Source organism: Dicentrarchus labrax, unplaced genomic scaffold (genome assembly GCF_905237075.1).
Source record: "Dicentrarchus labrax unplaced genomic scaffold, dlabrax2021, whole genome shotgun sequence".
NCBI classification, from domain to species: Eukaryota; Metazoa; Chordata; class Actinopteri; family Moronidae; genus Dicentrarchus; species Dicentrarchus labrax.
The window spans coordinates 3225441-3247211 of record NW_026136711.1 but is presented as its reverse complement, the minus strand read 5'-3'; the positions used below and the strand labels follow the sequence as shown (position 1 = coordinate 3247211).

At 39.9% G+C, this 21771-nt stretch overlaps 1 protein-coding gene across 1 annotated transcript in view; it reads left to right on the top strand.

Moving 5' to 3' along the window:
- Positions 1-21771, top strand: part of col28a1a (collagen, type XXVIII, alpha 1a) — a 30652-nt gene that overhangs the window by 2350 nt on the left and 6531 nt on the right. Inside the window, exons 3-33 of the mRNA XM_051415249.1 lie at positions 815-1380; positions 1740-1760; positions 2802-2861; positions 4518-4571; positions 4669-4713; positions 5568-5594; positions 5784-5828; positions 5923-5967; positions 9686-9739; positions 9849-9917; positions 10001-10069; positions 10984-11052; positions 11402-11470; positions 11582-11650; positions 11741-11809; positions 13744-13812; positions 13903-13974; positions 14458-14526; positions 14820-14891; positions 16815-16883; positions 17845-17913; positions 18646-18714; positions 18803-18871; positions 19003-19071; positions 19186-19254; positions 19523-19591; positions 19701-19781; positions 20136-20171; positions 20259-20295; positions 20414-20968; positions 21576-21718. Of these exons, the coding sequence (XP_051271209.1) occupies positions 815-1380; positions 1740-1760; positions 2802-2861; positions 4518-4571; positions 4669-4713; positions 5568-5594; positions 5784-5828; positions 5923-5967; positions 9686-9739; positions 9849-9917; positions 10001-10069; positions 10984-11052; positions 11402-11470; positions 11582-11650; positions 11741-11809; positions 13744-13812; positions 13903-13974; positions 14458-14526; positions 14820-14891; positions 16815-16883; positions 17845-17913; positions 18646-18714; positions 18803-18871; positions 19003-19071; positions 19186-19254; positions 19523-19591; positions 19701-19781; positions 20136-20171; positions 20259-20295; positions 20414-20968; positions 21576-21718 (2948 nt within the window). The remainder of the gene's footprint in view (positions 1-814; positions 1381-1739; positions 1761-2801; positions 2862-4517; positions 4572-4668; positions 4714-5567; positions 5595-5783; positions 5829-5922; positions 5968-9685; positions 9740-9848; positions 9918-10000; positions 10070-10983; positions 11053-11401; positions 11471-11581; positions 11651-11740; positions 11810-13743; positions 13813-13902; positions 13975-14457; positions 14527-14819; positions 14892-16814; positions 16884-17844; positions 17914-18645; positions 18715-18802; positions 18872-19002; positions 19072-19185; positions 19255-19522; positions 19592-19700; positions 19782-20135; positions 20172-20258; positions 20296-20413; positions 20969-21575; positions 21719-21771) is intronic.

The window sequence follows — 21771 nt, the reverse complement described above, 5'->3', positions numbered from 1 at the left end:
AAGTGTTAAGCACTGTTATGCTTCAGAAGCCTGGGTGCAAGTTCTTCCACAGGGCCTTAACAAAAATAAACAATCAGAGGCAAGAAAGATGGGTGATTGTTGAGTCTCATGACAATTTGGGCCCGGGAAAGGTGAATAGAAAAATTGATATTTATAGTGGATTTTAAGGAGTATGTGTTTGCATATACTGTAACACTAGTGACAGCAGAGTTGAAGAATTTAGGATCAAGTAAATCTTTTTGTCATTATATACCACAAGGGTCATGCAACACACATAGAATAATAACAAATAATAAGCACCCGCTGGATGGAATTTTGGCTTAGCTCTTAAAAATCAAACTCAATCAGACATTAAATGACGTTTTCAGCAAAAAGCTGAAAAAAATAACAGATTAAAAGCAAAAAAGTAGCAAGTTTGAAGGAGCTACCGGTTGCTGCATCTGAAGGCGCCGCTGTTGCCATGAACCAATTGTATGTATACTATATCTGGATTACATTTAGGGGCTGATGATTTATTTGTTAGGTTCTGTTGGAAATTCGCTCATTAGTTTTATTGCCCAAAAGGGTTTACTAAAATCCTCCTCATCCTCAAATTATACCAAACAGTGACTAGTTGTTCAGATATGTTGTTCTGGACCACAGTGTTGGATGGGTAAAGGGACCTTTGCTGATGGAACAATGGAGCTTCCTGAATTAGGAAGACTGATAGAAGTTTGTTATCGAAGTTATAATGTCCCACTGCACCGACTGTTTGAAACCTCTTTAAACAGTTGGAATTAGAATCTAAGCCTGCTGTGCTTTGGCTCCTGTCTAGCCCTGATCTGCCCAGTGGAGATCATGTTCATCGTGGACAGTTCAGAGAATGCAAAACCTCTGCTGTTTGAGCGACAGAAGGACTTCATCCTGCGCTTCAGCACTAAGCTCATGCAGCTCCACTCGGCTGGCTGGCGTCTGCGGCTTCGCCTGGCCGCTCTGCAGTACAGCAGCAAGGTGTCGGTGGAGCACAACTTCAGAGACTGGCAGGACCTGGACGTCTTCCAGAGCCGGGTGGCCTCCATGACCTTCATCGGCCATGGCACCTACTCCGCCTACGCCATCACCAATGCCACCCAGTTGTTCAGCCGTGAGACGTCGTCCAGCAGCCTGAGGGTGCTGCTGTTAATGACGGATGGGACGGACCACCCGCTTAGCCCCAGCGCTGTGACCGCTGCTGCAGAGGCCAAACAGCACAACATCAGAATGTTCACCATCAGGCTGTCAGGCCTGCCCAGGGACGGTCTCACCAGTACAAAACTACGATCCATTGCTAGCGCCCCCCCACAGCAGCACGTCCTCAGCCTCACTGACAGCCAGCTGGATGACAGACTCTTCAATGAACTGGTCAGTCATGTTTGTCTTAGTCTCCAGTTAGTATTCAGTATTGTCTGAAGCTTCACTGGTGATGTTGTTGCACTCACAAATCCACTGTCATTCATAATGAGGATGTAGATACTCAGATAAATAGGAAATTAAAACTGATAGATGAACAACGACAGCAATGTAAGATCATATACAGCATGGATGGACACATAGTTGATGGAGTACTGTTTTTGAAAGAACTGTTTGTGTTTACAATAAGGGCGACTTTGTACATAAATGAGGGGATATGATGCATAAGTAACTCTAAAGTGTGTTGTTGTGCTGGTCCAGGTTTATGAACAATCGTGAACTCTCTGTCTTTTTTTCTTTTTTTCTCTCAGAACACAATTGTCAAAACTGGGGTAAGTACTATGAGATTTAATATCATCCATGTGATTTATGTGTAGAATTGTCCCGATAACAATAGCAATATCCGAAATCCCTCCAATACTGTGTAAAACAGTTGTTCCAAACCTTTTTCCTCAGGGGACCCCTGCTTAAATGACATATTTTATGGATATTTCTTATTTTATTAAAAATTGTACAATTAACTCAGATAGTGAACTGAGTAACTGCAACAAGTTTGTGTAAAACGAGTGATTTGGATTCATTTTGAGCAGATTATTTACTGTTTAAGGAATTATTTTATTTTTATAAAGTTCTGTCTGTATTTTGTGTTTTTATCTTTTTCAACAATCATGCAGACAATCAACTAGGCTTCTTTTTTGGCAAATTTGTGTTTTCTTCTCCCTGACACTTGACTATTGTTCTATTAGACAATTTACTTTACATTTACTTTTCTTCACAAAAGTGAACCAGTGCAAGTTTTCTAGCACGGCTCAAAATCAAGAAGGCTTCGTAACCCTCCATGAAGCTATTGGTTCACACCGAGGTTGTGAACCAATAGCCTGACATCGGGTGGTACTCGTGTCTGTGCACTGTGTAATTTATTAGCCTGCTACTTCCCAGCAGACAAAGCATTTAACCTGAGCCAGGCTGTACAACAATGATAGAAATCATTGAGGCTGAGTAAGCATACCCTTGAAGAAAAAAACCAGCAAATTTTACTGCACATGTGTTGGATCGGTATTGTTATCAACTGAGATCAGAATCTTTATCCGAATAAAAATTTTTATCAGAACATCTCTATTTCTGTGTCCTTTGGTGTCTGTCTTCTGTTCTTCCAGGTGTATAGAACACATTAAAGGTGAAATAAACAGTAATAAACCTAAAGTTACATTAAGTAAGCTATCAAAATTTCCCTTAACAAAACCAAGACAAAATAATATTACTAACACAAAATTGAGGCCAACAATTGTTTCTGCTAGCTATTTTTTTTTTTAGCTAAAGCACACTGTTGATCATTTTGTTTTTACTTTTGTCTTTTTCTGTCTTTATTTCAGTGCCCACAGCCAAAGACCTGTCTGTGTGACAGAGGGGAGAGAGGTCACCCTGGAATCCCTGTGAGTGTATTATACAATTCTCATCCTATATTCTTATTAACCAGCCTTTCTGCACTAACATCTAAACACTGTTATAAATCTGTGTTAGACTAATTTCTCAAAAATACCAATAACTACATCACAATTTATCACTTCTCTGAAAAGTCATATGGGTATTACTGAAATACTTTGTCATTAAAACTGTGCATAGTCTCTGTGCTGTCACCCATAGGTTCCTGAAGAGTTGTCGCTATCTTGGCGTTCATGACTCAAAAATGGGCAAAGAGGTGGAATGTGGGTGGAGCTAAAGCAGGCTGAATGAAGTCTGGTTACTGAAAACAGCTGCCTGTGACGGCACCAACCTGTCACTCAAAGCGGCCACGCCCTTAATTATGCACAGTTTAATATAATTTAAACAGATGAGTTATATAAAAATTCACTCCCCGAACAGTTGTCATGAATGGGGAAATTAGCTATAGAGACCAAAACTGTTTTCTGTACCGGGCGCCCAATGGAGATTGACTCACTTCTGGAGCCAACCTCAAGTGGCCGTTAGAGGAACTGCAGTTTGTCTTACTTCTGTTGGCTTCTTTTTCTAGCCACAGAGGTTGCTGCATGGTAATACAGTTGGCGCGCATCAATATTAAACATCTTGTTCTATTGTTTTTCATACCAAATGTACTACCTGAAATTTTGTGGTTACTTTCCTGTGAGTGAAAATACAGGAAATGTACACACTGATCTATAAAAACTGCAAATGTGATCATTATACAAGTTTTTCCTGACCTTGGCAACAGCAGTTCGACAAACAATCTTAAATGCAAGGTTTACCAACTATCTTTTTCTGGAGCTCTCAACTGTATATCACATGGTCTTCATGAGTGAATGGAGTTGGATGGAGATGGATCAGTTAACACGTGAGCTTAGTAGCTCTTTTACAAGTGGCTATGCTCAAAATCAATCATATCGTGTAATGCGGTTGAAAAAGCTAGCAAGTGGACCTTGAGTTTGGATTGTTTGGTCAAATTGTGTTGATTTACATTAAGGAAATATTGGCCATGTACTAAATGTCATTAAAGCTCTTGCTAGTAGTTGCTCTACATCAAAATAGCAGAGTCTCACCATCCTCGGCCCATGCCATGCTAGGTGACTTGCTGATCTATTCATCCAGAGAAAGTCAACTTTTCTACTCTTTCTGACCAAAGTACTTCAGACATTTGGGTATTGTGATACTATTTCTGCACCAGCTTTACTGCCCAGCTGTGGAAGTGTCTGCTGGCTTTATGTTGACAGTTTCTTCCTCAACCTCACAGAGCTCAGTAAGCCTCACACAGTGGCTTGTTATCCCTGTATAGCTGGGGATTCTCCCAGCCTCAGCACCCAGGCTGGTGGCCTCCACCAGCAGGTGCGCCTGGCCTGCATCCAAAGAGCAGCAAATGTTTCCCACAATGCAAGTGTAGCAGGTGGTGAGAGGGCTAGCTGAAAGGGCTGTTTTCAATGGTAACGCTGCTAAAGAGAAGCAAAGGTCATGGATGAAAGATTAAACAAGAGTCAACACACAGGCACACTGAGAATGACCTACCTCACGCATGTACGCTTACACATACACAGAATCCAACCTAAAAAGGGGCCCAAATATTCTCATTCATCACAATCTCTCCCTTTACTTTGATCTAGGGGAAACCTGGCGAGCCAGGGTCTGATGGAGCTCCAGGTCCGAAGGGATCTCGTGTAAGTGTCTATTGTCTCCATAATCCAGTGCTGGTAACAGAATGAATTCATGAAGTGTCGTTTGATGTGCTGTTTTGTCTGGGCTCGGTCACTGTAGGGGGAACCTGGCATTAACGGACGTCCAGGAATGGAGGGCCTTGAGGTAATCATCTGATATTTTTTTCAACCATCTCTTGCCTGGGTTACAAGTTTAGGTTTAGGAGTAAAGTGCAGTGTATGGTTTTATTTCTATTTCTATTTTGAGATGCATGGAGGGAGCTTCAAGTAGATTAAATTGACCCTTTTACCATTAAAACAATGTTGCACAATGTGACCTTGGCAGCCTCACTGTGAAGACTGTAAAAGGTCCTTGCGCCCAGCTGTTTTTACTAGTTTGGCTCACTAGCTCACTTTGGACAGTTAGCTGACTTTGAACAGAGCTACACTAGCTCCATTTTTAATGTTGAAACCTGGAACCTTATAAACACACACACAAACATTATTTTGATGAGTTGTGTTGACATAAATAACATGGAAAAACATGTTATTAAGACAGCCTAATCAACTTAAAAACATGTGTTTATGCTACAGTTATTAAGTGAGTAATTAAAAATACCTTTGATTGTAGAGGAAAACCTAATTCCCCTAATTCAATTTGTTGAGTATAATTTCATTAGAAGTTGCCATAACTCAAAAAGATTGATGCAAAATGTTAAGATTGAGCCAAAACTTTTGTTTTTAGATTGTAGTTTGTCAGGTACAAACCATTTGTTGACAGGATTTTTAACATTCAGCATGTTATCACTTACCAAATAAAACCATCTATGGAAATGATATCGGTCAATAATTTTTAAAAACAATTAGTAAAAGTAGTCTATATAATGTCCTGTAGTCCCATCACATTAGCTATTTTGATGTTGGTTTGATGTTGTAATGTTGTTAATTGACATTCTATTACAGTAGCATTATGGTTGGTGGACAGTCTGACTGTTTAATGTAAAATTTCCCTCTCTATAGGGTCGATCTGGCAGCAAAGGTGAAAAGGTATATATTATTATTATATGTTATATAATTTTTTTTTTAAATTAAGTTATTATTTATGATGAATGCCACATCCAGGTATGGAAATATAAACATAAGCAAATTCTCCAACATATGAACGTATAAAAATAATTTCTGTGGTGTTTGCTTTAAACTTCACTTACCTGTATCTGTACTGGTCTTATTTTCTAGGGAGAACAAGGTGAATGTGGTGCCCCTGGAAATAAGGGAGAACAAGTAGGTTTATCATTTTTTATTGATTTCATTTCCATGGTCACTTTTAGCTGTGGCCAGGTGTATGTGATTATATTGTATTGGTGTCTTTCTTTAGGGCACAGAAGGACCTCCTGGATCCAGAGGCCCAAGAGGAGAACAGGTGATGTTTCCCCAGTAACTAGTCGTGTAACTAATTACTAATACATTTCAGTAATAGCATTATGGTTACCCCCGCAAAATAACAAGTTACAACCTTACTTTTGTTGTCACACCTACTGATTGACTACTACTACTGACTGATACAGACGTTTACATTCCATATAAAATTAAAGCTGCAAGCAGTGATGAACGGGCCCTCGCACTCCACACTACTCGGGGTGTGCTGCAGCCGCGTGCCGTCGTAACACGTGTGGACCACAACAAGAAAATTTCACGTAAATCAGATCAAAATTGCCACACAGCGCTTACTATTCTGCTGCCAGTAGGTGGCGCTCTCACTATATCTGAATATTATCACATAAACGTGTTCAGGGCGGGACTCTTATCAATCGTGAAGTTTCTTTGCGATCGGATCATGTACGCAGAAGTTATGACAAATCCCCCTTTCATGGCAAATCATTGAAATTCTACGCTACGCCACAGGCACGCCGATGTTGTAAATAGCACAACTTTTAATTAAGAATGTTTTTAGATGGCTGTGTCCAAATGTGGAGTCAATCAGATAAATTCCCTAGGAGGAGTTCGTTCAAATACAACGTGAGTAAATCGCCAGAAATGACCGCTAAATCCAACATGGCTGACTTCCTGTTGGGTTTGGGATATGGTGCCCACTGGATTTTTTGTTTGTCTAGATAAGATCTATGTGTGTGCTGAGCGGAAATGACAGGATTTGCTTTTAGGAGTGATATTTAGGCACCAGGCTCAGACCTAACAGACACTGACTCAAGTGTTATCGCTTAAGGCCATTTATCAGACTTCATACTGCTTAGTCTTAGTCTTAGTAGGGCAGCTGTGGCTCAAAGGCAGAGCTGGTCATTCCTAAATCCCTGGTTCCAAGGTAAATTTAGGTTTGGTTTAGTATTTGATAAAATCGGAAGGTTGTGGGTTCGATCCCCAGCCCCTGGTGCCACATGTCGAAGTATCCTTGAGCAAGATACTGAACCCCAAATTGCTCCCGATGCCGTGCATCGGTGTGTGAATGTGTATGAATGTTAGTTTCTGTTCGATGGACTTTGCTATCACTGAGTGAATGTGTGTGAAAGGGTGAATGTGGCACGTAGTGTAAAAGCGCTTTGAGTGGTCGGAAGACTAGAAAGGCGCTATACAAGTACAGGTCCATTTACCATTTACCATTTAGTCTGGATATATATATATATATATTCACATATAGAGTAGGATCTATAAACACATGTTAAATACACTTGAAAATATCAGAGGTACTGGGCGGATGGATAAATTGTTGTAATGTTGTGTATTTGCCAAAATGTTGACATATCATAATCAAATATATGTATATTCAAAGACTGAATTTCACCGTCTAAAAACAAATGATTTGGCTGACCCAAAAAATTAGTGCATCAATCTTTTTGAGTTGACTGTTTCGAGAAAGGTTCTACATTGAGTTTGGGGAATTAACTTTTCCTCTACAATCAACGTTATTTTTTAATTACCAGTTAATTAAAAATTGGTAGCATAAAAACACGTTTTTTAGTTGACTATATTGTACTAAGTTAAGTACTAAGTCAAGTCAACTAAAAAATTTGTTGAAACTGATTACATCAAGTAAAGCAAACTCAATTTTGTAAGCCAATAGAACATTCTTAATCAAGTAGCTTCAGTTATTTTAAGTGACACTGACTTAATTTTGTACTTTTTATTTCTACTGTGATAACAAAAACCTTGTAAAAAAAATGTTTCTATAACTTAGAAAACTAAGTTAGTGTCACTCAAAATTTCTAGTAAAAGCAGCTTCATCAAGAATCTTTTTGAACTTAAATTGAGTTTTAGCTACTTAAAATATTTAATTTAATCTGTTTCAACTGTTTTTTTTGTTACAATATTGTATCGCATTACAGTGTACTCATAAAAAATACCCATTATTTTTGTCAGTCTAACTCATCAAAATAATGTTTGCAACTTAAAAGGTTTATCTGAATCAAGAGTGGAATGGTTATCCTGCAACCATGCATTTAATTAAGTAGTTGTAATAGGTCATAGATAATGAATTACTTTTTAGAGTGCAGGGTGATTTATTGTTAGTTTGTGGCCTTCAACTGGCAACAACCTTCAGTGTTTATGTTTCATTTAAAAGCCTGATATTACCATCATGCAGTACACCTATTAAATAGACATATTTTGATTTAAAAAATGAATAGAATTCTTCATACCCTTCATACCTGAATGGGTGTGTGGTCAAATTGAAAGATTCCTGTGTCCCCCTACATCCGCGCTGAAACAATCAGCGTGCAGCGAAAGCAACACACTCTGAATCCATCTCCTGCTCTGCACTTGTGGAATGTGAGCTGCGGATTAGGTCTTATCCCCCCTCCTAATGTAGCCTTTCTAAGTGGGGAATCCAAGCTTGCAATGTTTGGTTGTAGTCTTTGAGCAAACGTTGTCCCAGAGGATTAAGATTTGGGCACATGTTATCCATTCCCTCTCTCCTTAAATGCTTGTTGCCCCCTTCAGCATCGGTAGAACAACAGCAGCCACAGTCAGAGTGCCGTTAGGTTTCACGTCCTTCTGTTCTGTCTCCAGTTCCCATGAAATGTACTTACGCACGTGGTCAAAAGTTTATTCATAAAGCATCACAGTATTAGTATCCAGCAGCCCTTAAACAGTCTCATTTATATTTTTATAATGGAATTATTATTATGGAATAATCGCAATTTAAAGGACCAGCTGATGTTTTTGTATGTTTTGGGTCATTTTCTACAATTTATTTATTGAAATCTATTTATTATCTCCAATTCAGCCCTTCAGTACAGTACAGGAGGATTATAATAGAAATGGTCTAGTTTAAGGAGTAGTGGCTAATTGTCTATGTCCTACAAGTCCTTGTGGCTAATGCAAATGTTGTAGCATCAGGATCTCTTTGGAGTTGATCTTCCAAAAACTCCTGCTCTGAGAAGAATGTGCAGAACCTCAATAAAAAGTAAATAAAAAGGCAAAAATGAAGCTGCAGTAGGTTAAATTTCATAAAAATAACTTTTTGTCATTATGTGTCCTGACAGTAGTACATGAAAGTGCAAGTGCAAGTATCCACCGGGTCTGACAAAAGCAACAATTAGAGCCAAGAAAGATATAAAGATTTGGTTTGGAAGCTTGAAGATAGTTAATTGTCTAGTCTCCTTCCCAGGGTTCCAAAGCATTTGTATTTGACACACTGGAAATGAGACTCAACAATCACCCATCTTTCTTGCCTGTGAAAGACAGTTTTATTTTACAGGAATCACAAGCATACTTGGTTGTTTTTTCATTGTACTGAGGGTAGAATTTGTATGTTAGAGCTTCATATGGAGCAGACATTCCTAGACTCCAGTCACACTGCTCTTAAATTCCAGCAGAGGGCAGTCACAGCTCACCAGCCAGTGCCACACACTGATCCAGTTGTTCTACATGTCAGTATGTCTGTTGTGGAGGATTAGCTGTTCAATTAGAACATGCTCAGTCTACTTTGAACTAGCTCGAGGCTACATTAGCCACTACTGGCAGAACAGCCATGTTGCAATGTGGGCAGGTTTGGAAGTGGAATTGAAATAAATGTGTGGAATAAAAAAGACAACATCTCTAGCACTTCTGCATTGATTTTGATCCTTTTTTAAAAAGTGTCAAACAGTGCTATAAGAGTACACTTTCCTGTCTTGTTCTTGTCTCAGGGAGCTAGGGGAGGACCTGGAGACCTGGGCCCAGAGGGGCCATCTGGATCTAAAGTAAGAACTCTAGAAATCAGGTTTCAAATACATCAAGTAAATCAGTAGTTAATGGGTTAAAGCTACAGGATGGGTACCTTTGTAAGTATCTTTTTCCTTTCCTTAAAAGGGTGGTCGAGGACTGAGGGGTGCACCTGGACCTCCAGGAGATAACGGCATTGGGTTCCCTGGTTCCAAGGTAAATTTAGGTTTGGTTTAGTATTTGATAAAATAAGAAACATTTTCCTATTTAGTACTTTCTCTCTAATCTGTTATCTTCAGGGTGACAAGGGGAACCAAGGAAGACCAGGGCCCCCTGGACCAGTGGGTAGGGGTGAACCAGGGACACCGGTGAGTTGACAACTGAAACTACCGTAACTGCTCTTATAGCTGATATGTTATTACTAATACCATCACTCTATTCCAGTGGGATACTTCAATCAATGCTAAAGAGATGTTGTGTTAAATATCGTTACTGAATTTTAGAGACAAGACGGCATTTTACCCTCATGTTCATATTTTCCCTTCAAATCCACTGCACTGCGGTGCAGACAATTAAAAAGTTAATGTATCACTCCTTATATATTAATATTAAATTCACAAAGTGCTGTGTTACATCCAGACAAAAAATACTGAACTTTGACTGTAGGGTAGATAGGTTTAAATTTTTGGAAGCAAAGAAAGGCCAAAATTGTCAGAATTTTTATGAGCAACTGTATACCTTTTTTCATAGCACTAAAATATTTCACTTCAAGAACCATCAATAAGATTTTTTTTAAATTCTACTTTCTAAACTTTTTAGGTTGTCGATGCACAAACACTATTTATCTCCGTTGTATTGTGTTGGTCTCATCATGAAAAATTTAAGCTCCAGTGTTTGTGTATAATAGTTTACTTTAGTGAGCAGTATGTATATTCAATTAGAGTACAATAGGAACTGTTATGGTTTCGTTACCTTAGAATGAGGCTTTTATACCTACACCCATCCTACACACTGGACCTTTAAGTTATCTGCATAGCTAGACTTGAGGTTGAACTGATCCTGTAAACCCTGTCATTTAACAAATGCAGGATAAAAAGACCACATAATAATAACAACAATAACAACAACAACAACAATAATAATAATATCAATAATAAGAAAAACTGACAATAAACGAAGAGCATTAACAACATAAAAGTAAAAAAAGGAAGAGGACAAAGACAATCATATACATTTAGTATTTAATATTTTCTTGTCTTTTCTATCTTGTGTATGTGTTTAGGGTCCGGCAGGGCCAACAGGGGTGCAAGGATCTCCAGGGTTTCCAGGTGAGGGTCTCCAAGGACCCAAGGTACGTTCCAGAACACGCTGATTCACTACAACTATGCGTATCATTTCAGTCTGCAATGTACAGGGATAAATATCTCGAACATTTATTACAGAATATGGGATATTATTGCGTTAAAGACAAAAAATACAAATTTTAAAGTTCTGTTGTATTTATAAATTGCACATGAAGGTTTAGAAAATCTGAAACCAAACTCACCCGATTAGAATTTATGTGGAAGTTGTTCAAATGTAACCGCCCCTGTAGCGTTTGATCTAAAAAAGAATAAAGTGAACCTTTCAGATCAAATTGTATGATTTGAAGGCTTTTAGACCTTCCTGTTCTCCTAACCCTCCCACTGTGTTTTTTACAGGGTGACAGGGGGTATGAGGGTCCCAAGGGTGGCCGTGGACCTCCAGGAGTCGGGTACAAAGGTGATAAGGTATGGTTAGCTGTCAGACGTGGCTGGGATTGTACACACACACACGTAAAGTGAAAACATTTGAAGCTGTAAAGGACAACCTGTCTGACCTGCCACTTGTGTGACCCACAGGGAAACACAGGAGATCCCGGGCTGCCAGGTTTGGTGGGGTTTCCAGGGGCAGGCATCCAAGGAGAAAAGGCAAGGCCAATAAAAATTTTAGGATATATACTATATATCTTTTATAAGTTTAATTAGATTTTAAACTGTCATGCTTCTCTCTGACTTTAGGGGGACCAAGGGCCAGGTGGGCCATCTGGTCCCAGAGGACCTCCGGGACTGGGTATAGTTGGACCAAAGGTTAGTAGCAGCAGCTTTTGTATTATTTTTAGGAATGAGTGATACCTTAAAGAGACATTAAATGATTTATAAACAGTATCTGACATTCAAGAAAAAAACCTGGACAACACTGTAATACATTATTTTAGAGCATTAATATGTAAGATTTGAAAGAGGTAATAATATAGTCTTGTTGAATTCATAAGCGCTAAAACTCACGACTGTTCAATTCAGTACACTACCTACTGCTAATGTTAGCTAAAGTTATCAAACTTTAGATAGATAATGCTGTGGAATTGATGTTACTGAGTCATTTTAGCATTTACTAGTAAAGGTCCAAAGTAAAGCTGCAGTAGGTAATTTTTATAGAAAATATTTTTTTATCAGATTTGTTGAAACTTTCACTATATCTTAATAATAATACATGAGACAGATAATCTGTGAGAAAATCAGGTATCTGCAAGCCTCTTGCAGTTCCCTACTGCAGCTTTAAAATAGGGCTGCACATTATTTTTTACAGATATTGTTATTGATTGTGCAGCCCTAATTTAAAATTTGACTCGTATTGCCAGAAAAATTTACTTAAAGTATCAAAGGTAAAATTACTCATTAATAATAATAATACATTTTATTTGTAAGTGCTTTTCTAAATACTCAAAGACACTAACATAAAAACAGAAAAGCAGCAAAACAACATCAAATAGTAAAACACTAAAAACACATCAGACTAACTTTTAAAAAGGTGAGTTTTTGTCAGAGATTTGAATGTTGGAAAGTGGGTACAGTCATGGATGTGTTTGTGGGGGGCAGCAACAGAGAAGGCTCTGTCGCCCCCAGGTTCGGTGCTTGGTCCTGGGTGGTGGAGTAAGGAGGTTTGCATCAGATGAGTGGAGGCTACGCCATGGATTGTGGCGATGGAGCAGGTCAGTGAGGTAGGAAGGGGCCTGGTTATGGAGTTGTGTGTGAGGAGGAGGATTTTGAACTGAATACGTTGTGGGACCGGGAGCCAGCGGAGGTTCTGGAGGACAGGGGTAATGTGGTCACGGGTGCGGGTGTGGGTGAGCAGACGAGCAGCTGGACGAGCAGCTGGATGTACTGGAGTTTATTTAAGGTTTTGGATGGTGTGCCGTAGAGGATGCTGTTGCAGTAATCGATTCTGGAGGTAATGAAGGTGTGGATAAGGGTTTCTGCAGCAGAGAAGGAGAGTAATGGGCGGAGTCGGGCGATGTTTTTGAGGTGAAAAAAGGCAGTTCTGGTGATTTGGTTTATGTGGTGTTCAAAGGAGCGGTTATTGTCAAAGATGACTCTGAGGTTGCGACTGTGAGGGGGTGGGGACAGAGTGGAGGTGTCGACAGTGAGGGAGAAACTGTGAATGGTTTTAGTGATGGATTTGGGGCCGATGATAATCATGTCTGTTTTGTCGCATTTAAGTTTGAGGAAGTTGGTGTGCATCCAGGATTTAATGTTAGTGAGGCAGTTGGAGAGAGTGGAGTGAGTGGTGGAGGTGATGGATTTGGTGGAGATGTAAAGCTGGACGTCGTCGGCATAACAGTGAAAGTTGAGACCATGGTGGTGAATGACGTTGCCAAGGGGAAGCAGGTAGAGTATAAAACTTGTTGTATAAAATGGCAACTTTCAGTGTTAACTTTAGGAAATTATGGAGTTAATTTTTTTTTCTTAATCTCGCACAAAATACACATTTTCGGGCCTCTCCTATTTTTGCTGTCGGACAATTTACAACTTTATCATTGTTATTAGGACATAGATGTAATGGACTAGAGGTATAAATATAAATATACTATATACTAAATATGAAATGGAAATACTCAAGTAAAGTACAAGTACCTTGAATACTTATACTTACTTATAAATACTTATAAATATACTTACTTACTTTCCAGCAGTGCTTAATACAGTCCTGTAATTGGCAGTCAGTGATTTGTGTTGCTTCCCAGGGTGACCAGGGTTTCCCTGGAGAGCCTGGACCTCAGGGGGAGAGGGGAGCTGGTGAGGCCGGACCAAAGGTAAGCCACTCAGACTGTCCTTGAATAAAGCGTGTCCCATTGAATGAACAGTGGGACCTTGAAGTTTTGAGTTCTTGTGTGGTCTTCCAGGGGGATCAAGGGCCTGATGGGGCTGCTGGGATACCTGGCATTCCTGGTGAGGATGGAGCTATTGGGCCTAAGGTAAGTCTGTGACTGGAGGTCAAAGGTCACATTTCGTAAAATTCTGGTTTGAGTGCAGTTAAAGATGTAATAAAAATTTACTTTTTGTCATTATTGCTGACATTTCTACTGTGTTCTGACAGTAGAACATGAGACAGATAATCTGTGAAAAAAGCAGGTTCCTCTGGCTCCTCCTAGTGCTCCTAATGGTATTTACAAGAATCCACCGGGCCTGAAAGAAAACAACCAATCGCAGGCAAGAAGGATCGGTGATTGTTGAGTCTCATTTCCAGTCTGTCAAATACAGACTCTTTGGGACCCTGGAAATGAGACAATTAACTCTTCAAGCTTCTAACCCAAAGCGTCTTTATATCTTTCTTGGATCTGATTGGTACTAGGAGGAGCCAGAGGAACCAGATTTTTTTCACAGATTATCTATTTTTATAAAAATGACCTACTGCAGCTTTAATGCTGAGACACAGTTTGATCTGCTGTTTAATCCAGGGGGAGATGGGGTTGCCAGGCATGCGAGGCATAGAGGGAGCACCGGGGACAGGCATCCCTGGAGAAAAGGTAAACAGTGGCAGCTGCCGTCCAGGTATTATAGTTCCCTTCTCTTGGAGGATATCCTGATTGCTTCAGCTTTCTGTAGTGCTGTAAAAACAAGTAAGTGTAAGTAAACAGTTGCTCAGAATTCAGTGTGGTGACAGTACATATTTGCATACCTGCACAGTCAATGGTTTCATTGACTTGGTGTTTGCACAAATTTGACTAACTGAACATCAGTTATGTCAGTGACCTTTTTCATTTCAACATACCTTCTACATACTGATGTACTGTGCCACATGTATGTGTTTTTCCCACAGGGAGATAGGGGTGACCGTGGCCCAAGGGGACTTTCAGGCTCTCCAGGCCCAGTTGGACCTGCTGGAGCAAAGGTATCTTAAATATAGGCTTTGCGCATGTACTGTGAAGTTCACATATGCCTGCTGTAAGTGGGAAATCCAGTTCTAGAGGTGTTAAAGTTGCAGTAGGTAATTTTTATAAAAAATATTTTTTGTCATGTATGCTAGAACTCACTATATGCTAACAGAGAGGCAGCTAATCTGAAAAAATCAGGTTCCTCTGGTTCCTCCTAATGCTCCTAATGGCATTTGAAAACAACCAGTGTTGGGCATCTTACTTTAAAAAAGTAATCAGTTATAGTTACAAATGACTTCTCCCAAAAAGTAATTGAGTTAGTAAGTCAATTACCACATTATAAAAGTAATTAGTTACTCAGCAAAGTAACTGTGACCTTATTTTGTATGTTGTATAACGCTATTACATTCTATAACATCTTCTATAACATCAAAGATGTTTATATTAACTGAAGGAAGAATAAAAACACTATATACAGTATTTTAGAACATTTGGTATTTATTTGAACTCAATAGATTGCAGCCGGCCATATGCATAGAAATAAAAATATATAAAAAAGAAATATTGAAAATAAAATTCACACATTACATAACATAATAACATTCTTGCCTTTAACTTCAGTAAGCAAGAAGTGGTGTCGGTACTTCCAGTTTGAAAACGCTACCTTTGAATTTCCCTGGCTCGTCGCCATTGTCTCTGTCTTGAGTTTATAGTAGTAGTTAGAGCATGCAGTGAGACAGCGTGAGCAGGACATCCGCCCACGTGGCCAATCATCATCGCATTTGCAACGGTGTCATCATCACCACCCTGCCCTCTCCCGACAGCTGATGTGTGGCTGTCAGAAAGCCTGACACCACTGCGCTTCATTCAACCAGCGTAGTAACGCAAATAACGCACCACTTTACATTCTCAGTAATGGTAACGGCGTTGCAACGATATAGATGTTTTAGGACCCTGGTAATGAGACTCAACAATCAAAAATCAAGCCTCCAACACTTTCTTGGCTCTGATTGGTTGTTTTTGTCCAGGCCTGGTGGATTGTCGGAAAATGCCATTAGGAACACAAGAATGAGCCAGAGGAACCGGATTTTTCAGTCTCATGTTCTACTGTCAGGATATAATTAGTGAAAATATATATTATATTATTATATTAGTGAAAGTTTAGCAAATATGACAAACGTTATTTTGATAAAATTACCTACTACAGGTTTAAACTAAAGTCAGGGTCTGTTAGCTGACACAGTAACTGTCTAGTCTTCCGACCACTCAAAACGCTTTTACACTACATGCTACATTCATCCTTTCTTTTTTTTTAAATGTATTTTTTTGGCCTTTTATTGCCTTTATTGATAGTAACATCTGAAAATAGACAGGAAAGGGGGGTAGAGAGAGGGGATGACACGCAGCAAAGGGCCGCAGGTCTGATTTGAACCCTGGGCCGCTGCATCAACTGGGTACATGGTCGCCAGCTCTACCAGGTGAGCTAACCGGGCGCTCCACATTTGCCCATTCACACAGTGATGGCGAAGTCCATCGAACACAAACTAACTCATTCATACACATTCACACACCGATGCACAGCATCGGGAGCAATTTGGGGTTTGGTATCTTGCTCAAGGATACTTCGACATGTGGCGGGAGGAGCCGAGGATCGAATCAACAACCTTCCAATTAGGGGATGACCCGCTCTGCCTCCGCACTGCAGCCGCCCTAAACAGAGAGGTTTAAGATCAGAACTAAAAGAACAGTGAATATTGGACAGAAACATGACTCCAAATGAATCATAATTTAGCTCTGTGTCTGCTTAATATGGAAATAGGTAATTGTTTTCTAACACAGTGACCATATAACAACTTTATCAGATGTTGAGTTTTCAGCCTGTTCCACTGGTGGTTTTGCTGTTTGCCGGTATTTAACATTTTACTGATTCATTTGTTCAGGGAGAGCCTGGCAGTTCAGGAATGGTGGGCCTACCTGGATCTCCTGGACGTGGCACACCTGGACAAAAGGTAATGTTAGTAACACATACACACATACCTATGCTTAAACAGACACCTTGACTGACGAGCTTAGTCCTGATCATCTGCTTTCACCAAATGTTATAAATAGTTAAACATGAGCTCCATAGGTAAATGGAAGCATTCTACCAAAGGTCAGTTATAGTGACATTTCACTCATCAACGTCATTGCTGTGAAATAGTGATGGGATGGGCTGGGGCAAGGCCATCTGGGGCATCTCTGTGCAAAACTGTTCCACTAAAGACACCCGAAGCCTTTTTTCTACTTAATCTCACCTGATTTAATGTTTACCTATTACACTATGCAAGGAATAAGATACCTTACGAGTCACCACAATGCATTTGTTCCAGGGTGACCAACTTAAAAGTGCCTTGTAGAGTTTTCTTTTCCAACAAAATGAAACCAAACAAAATAAATATGTACCTTTTAAATACGCAAAAAGTACAATATTTCTTTCTAAAATGTATTGAAATTATGATTATTATTGAAAAGTACAAAGAAGCATAAATTGTAAATACATTTTTGAAATAGTAGAAAAAACCTTTCTTACCAATGTTACTAATTATGATACTGCAACTTTAATTAGTGTCATTGATAACACCTGTGTTTACCCTACTATTCCATGTCAAATTGGCTGCTGAGAAAAAAGTCTATTGTATTTAAATACAGTTCATCTCTCATCTCATCTCATCTTCATCCGCTTATCTGGGATAAATACAGTTGTTGAGTAATTGTACTGTCCACCACTGCTGCACACTGCTTTAAATAAGAGCTACATGCAAGACAATGTTTCAGAAAAAGTAATGAATCATTTGGACATTTTTTCTTAAAGAATCAATCAAAATGATGAATCAATTATCAAAATAGTTGCCAATTAATTTAATAGTTGTCAACTAATTGTGCTGTACAGCTTCTAATGTAGAGATTAACAGTTTTGTTATTCACTTAAAGGGAGATCCTGGCCCTGTAGGACCAGCTGGACTTGTTGGAGAACCTGGAGTAGGAATCATTGGGCTGAAGGTAACATGAACACAGAATAAGCGGCAGCCAACACTATAAACGAGTGAGTGAGTGAGTGAGTGAGTGAAATGACACCGTTGGTCGGTCGAGTTTTGGAGTTTGCTCATTGACTGTTGCTCTTTCTGAGAATGTTAGTTGCATACCATATCGCCAGATATGAAGATTAGGGCTGTCACTTTTTACAAAAATCAAGTTTGAACAAATTTGAAAGAACATGCAGTTTGTTCAAATTCATTCAAAAACATAATCCCAAAACAGCATAGTGCAACTGCATGTCACCCCATGGGATAAACACAACATCAAGACTATACAATACGATAGTTGGACAGAAGGTATTCGCTCTCATGATCTTATGAGAGATGGCATTTTTGGGTTTTATAGCCTTTAATCAATATGGCAAGCAATACAAAAGTATCTGCTGCTGTTCCACCAGACATACAGCTTCTTTCCTCAGGCACAGGGATTCCTTAATTCATCCTCCGTGAATAATAATTCATGACGTATTTCTTCATCCTATATATAATTTTTGTTTTGTGAGTAGCAACTTGCATTTCATAAATAAACTCCCATAAATCAACCTTGTACCTTGCACTTTGGGTTCAATCCTTGCTCGTGCAGCCCTGAAGACTTTTAGTCCACGGCCACTTACTACATGTGTCTGTCACCTCAGTCTCATTTTATTTTATTATTGTTCCTCTCAGTATTTTGACTGTTCATCTGTTCCTACTTCAGGGTAACAAAGGAAATCCTGGACCCGTGGGGCCACCAGGAATGAAGGGAGATGGCTTGCCAGGACCACAGGTGAGAGGAAAATGTCATCAAAAATGCGGGGTACAAATGAATTATCCTTATATTCTGTAAATGAACATCTTTTTTTTTTCATCATTAGGGGCTGCCTGGCTTACCAGGAGTTCAAGGAGAGATAGGACCTGAAGGGAAGGGACTACCTGGATCTAAGGTACAAGTGTTACTTAATAAATTCATGAAGTAAGGGAAAGACCTGTGAGTGACATTCACTGAGGCTTGTGGGGATTGTAGTTCCATTTAACACACCAGAGTGAGAACATTTTTTGTCCTTTTGTGTATTAGGGTGACAGAGGCTTACCGGGGGTGCCAGGGCCATCAGGTCCTCCTGGAATTGGACTTTATGGACCAAAGGTCAGGACAAAGGGAGTTAAACAGATTCTTTTGTTCTTATAAACCATTTTCTCTGTGCGTCATAATGATATTAGCTTTATAACTTGACAATTGTGGTATTAATTGTATTCCCAGGGCTCTTCTGGGCAGCCTGGTTCACCAGGCCTGCCAGGACCTCCAGGAGAGGGCATCCAAGGACCAAAGGTAAGCAAAAGGCTGCTATGAGGTCAGTCAAGACAATTGGATCACAAATTTATCCAGCTGTATCATGTGGTGTTGTGTTTGGAACCGTTTTTTGAGGATTCAGAACCCAGCAATAATGGAGCTGACTGTTTTGTCTTCTTGTAAGCCTGTGTTGCTGGTCGTATCAGTCAATTTGCGGTGTTTAACTCCATGGACAGGACTTTAATTTAAGTCTTTATGCTGATGACACCCTTTTTACACTTACCAATTCATCAATCTTTATTCTTAGGGAGAACCTGGGTTTCAGGGGCCAATGGGACCTCGGGGGGCAACAGGGGACGGCCTTCCAGGGGAGAAGGTATAAAACAATAGAACTGCTCCACGTTCCAATGTTTGCATAACCTGTGACCCATTGCCTTTGATGAGTTCTCCACATTTTCTGTAATAACGAGCACTTTCCCACACAGGGTGATAGAGGCATTCCTGGAGACCGGGGAAAGAAAGGAGACAAGGGAGACTATGGAGAACCTGGATCTACTGGAGCGATGGTAACATAGTTAATACAATTTCCTTTTCTTCTTTTAGGCACTGATATCTTTCTCATTTCATGTCAGTGAAATCTATAGAAGAAGGTTCAGATTGAATATTTGGTATTCATTTCCATTTAAAATAATACAGGCTCCAAATAGCAATTTTCAGGCTGACACATGTTTGAATTTAACATCATTAGGATCAAATAGTCCAAAAATTATTACAGTGTTCGTAAAGTCCCTATTTGTAGGATTTGAACATTTCTCACTTTCTAGACTCATAGTGCCAAAGGTCACCAGTTACTTGTCATACATAGATTAGCTCGACACTATGTTATCATTCAACCTCATAATCTGATTTAAATCTTATAGGGGAGGCCTGGAGAAAAGGGAGGACCAGGGCTGACAGTGAGTAAAATGACTGGCACAAATGACACTGAGCTTTACATCTGAACATCAACTTAGTTATTTTGTCCTCTTTTTTTCTGTTCACAGAGAGAAGAAGTCATCAGGATTATAAGGGAAATCTGCGGTAAATTATTATTTAATCATGTTTTGCAGTAGTTTAATCCTCAGTCATCAGTAATGTACCCTGCAGTTTTGCTTTTTTTTTTTACCATTCTAATTTATGACTTACTTTTGTGTCCCAGGCTGTGGTCTCAAGTGCAGAGAGAGCCCTCTGGAGCTGGTGTTTGTAATAGACAGCTCTGAGAGTGTGGGACCAGAAAACTTTGAGTTGGTGAAGGACTTTGTGAATGCTCTCATCGACCGGGTATCGGTGGGCCGAGAAGCCAGTCGTATCGGTGTGGTGCTCTACAGCCATGTGGACATAGTGGTGGTCAGTCTGCAGCAGCAGTCCAGCCAGGAGGATATCAAGGCAGCTGTCAGAAAGATGCCTTACCTGGGTGAGGGCACCTTCACGGGCAGCGCCATCCATCGCGCCAATGAGCTGTTCCAGGCTTCCCGGCCTGGCGTGAGGAGAGTTGCTGTTGTTTTAACAGATGGGCAATCTGACCCCCGTGACGCCATGCAGTTTGAAGAAACGGCAACAGAGGCCCACGCAGAAGGGATCGAGATGTTTGCTATTGGAGTTGTGAACAAGACTGACCCTCTCTATGAAGAGTTCCAGGCTGAGATGAACGTCATTGCCTCTGATCCTGATGAAGAGCACGTCTACCTCATAGATGACTTCAGGACGCTTCCCAGTAAGCATGCATGTCGTCTCACACTTCAGATAAACAGCAGCTACACTGTTGATTATAGCCACATTGGCATGCTGACACCTTTATCAAAGAATTTATCAATACAGCACTGGTTTCCTTTCTGTTAACCTTCTTGAGGTGATTTGCTCCAAACTTGCACCCCTTCTCAGATTTAAAACTGGAACACAAACATCATGCACATGTCTGGAATCTGTGCTACTATTGCTGCTGCTGTTCATATGTCATCTCAAAGCCCCTCCACCCCGGCATTCACCTATAGGCTCTGAGTAGGAGGGAAGTTATTATCATCACCCCCTACTTCCAGCTATGCTGAGCTTGATGTTTCCTCATTAGGTCACTTGAGAATCAAAGTTGTTACACAAGTAGTTCAACCAAGCAGTTTGACATTTAAGGTGGCATAAATTGCTTTAAACATGGCATGTGAACAGTGTCACTGCACACGGATTAGTCAGACAGTCAAACACTGTAAAACATCATTACTGCTTTAGTTAATTACATATCTAGCCACCTATTATGATCTCATGTAATGAGTACAATCTGTAAAGACAAATATTCTAACTATGTTACCTCTTTCTTTGTTTCGGTTCAGCTTTGGAAGGCAAAATACTGAGTCACATTTGTGAGCAGGATGACACAATGGCATTTCTGCCAAACTCTGTCTTTCCACCTGTGGAAATCCGCACTCCAGAGGACAGCCTTCCTAGGGAGTTCCCAGATGAGGACAACATACCAGTAATTCTGCTTTTATCTCATTTAGAAAAAATATGGACAGACACTGTTAACCT